At 58.4% G+C, this 1145-nt stretch overlaps 1 protein-coding gene and 1 long non-coding RNA gene across 2 annotated transcripts in view; one reads left to right on the plus strand and one right to left on the minus strand.

Annotated features, from left to right (window-relative positions):
• Positions 1 to 896: 896 nt before the first annotated feature.
• The window catches only part of LOC107183574, a 4200-nt gene continuing 3951 nt past the window's right edge, over positions 897 to 1145 (minus strand). Inside the window, exon 2 of the long non-coding RNA XR_001514362.1 lies at positions 897 to 1058. This is a non-coding gene — a long non-coding RNA (uncharacterized LOC107183574). The remainder of the gene's footprint in view (positions 1059 to 1145) is intronic.
• The window catches only part of DHRS3 (dehydrogenase/reductase (SDR family) member 3), a 38611-nt gene continuing 38400 nt past the window's right edge, over positions 935 to 1145 (plus strand). Inside the window, exon 1 of the mRNA XM_006766709.2 lies at positions 935 to 1145. Coding sequence (XP_006766772.1) covers positions 954 to 1145 — 192 coding nt within the window. The 5' untranslated portion in view covers positions 935 to 953.

Genomic DNA, 1145 nt, shown 5'->3' on the forward strand with positions numbered 1-1145 from the left:
ATGGGGTATTAAAAAAAAAATGGGGGGGAAAAACGGCCGCCTTCTAGTTCCGCGCCGCTGCCGCCCCGGGAGCGAATGAATAAGGCGGCGCAGACCCGGGTGTCCGACCCACGCGCGCTCCGCACCCGGGCCCTCTCCAAGTTGGGAAGGACAAAAAGAAGGCAATAAATGCTAACGAGGGAGAGAAAGGCAGCCGGATCGGGCGGCTACTCCCAGCCGCGGCTGGAAGACAGAGGGAGGGAGCCGGAGAGAGCGAGCGAGCGCGCGCCAGGGCGAGCCATGCACGTAAAGAAACTGACACCCGGACCCCCCACTTCTGCTGCACGTTGCTGGCAATCAGAGCGCGTTTAAGCAATTTCCTGAGCCCAAGAATAGCAATGAGTCGGGAGACTTTCGCGGGCTGAAATTGGGAGCTCCAAGCACTTTTCTCCCCACTTTATTTTTTTTCCTGGAGAAGGGGTGGGGAAGCGCTACAATTTGGAAACAGCGCTTTTTTTTTTCATCTTGCACTTTGAAACCGCGGGCCTGCAGCAGGGTACGCGCGTGTGGTTGGTGCCCTTTTCCCCCCCCTTCCCCTGCCTAAACTCCTCTGTCAGCCTGTAAACATTACCTGCGAATTCCCCAGCCGAAGCGGCGGCTGGGGCAAGAAACTTCTTGTTAGAACTTCCCACCTCCGGCTTCCCCTCCACCCCTCTCACTGTCCCAACCTTCGGAGACGCTTTTTCTCCTCCCCAAGAGGATTTCTCTTTTTTTTTCTTTTTTTTTTCTCTTTTTCTCACCCGCGGTGCCTTGCACTTGGGAAGAGGTGGTTTCCAGAGTGGCCAGGTGGGACGCCTGTCTGCCCCTCATTCCGTGTATTTATTATTGTTTGGAGGTGTTTTCTTTTTCGATTCCTGTTTTGTCCGGCTCGGGGAGTTTCGCCCCCCGCCCTGCCCGGCTCCGCGGCGCGGAGGATGGTGTGGAAATGGCTGGGCGCGTTGGTGGTGTTCCCTCTCCAGATGATCTATCTGGTGGCCAAAGCGGCCGTCGGACTGGTGCTGCCCGCCAAGCTGCGGGACCTGTCTCGGGAGAACGTGCTCATCACCGGCGGCGGCAGAGGCATCGGGCGCCAGCTCGCTCGCGAGTTCGCAGAACGCGGCGCCAGG

The sequence above is a fragment of the Myotis davidii genome, unplaced genomic scaffold (assembly GCF_000327345.1).
Source record: "Myotis davidii unplaced genomic scaffold, ASM32734v1 scaffold299, whole genome shotgun sequence".
NCBI lineage: Eukaryota > Metazoa > Chordata > Mammalia > Chiroptera > Vespertilionidae > Myotis > Myotis davidii.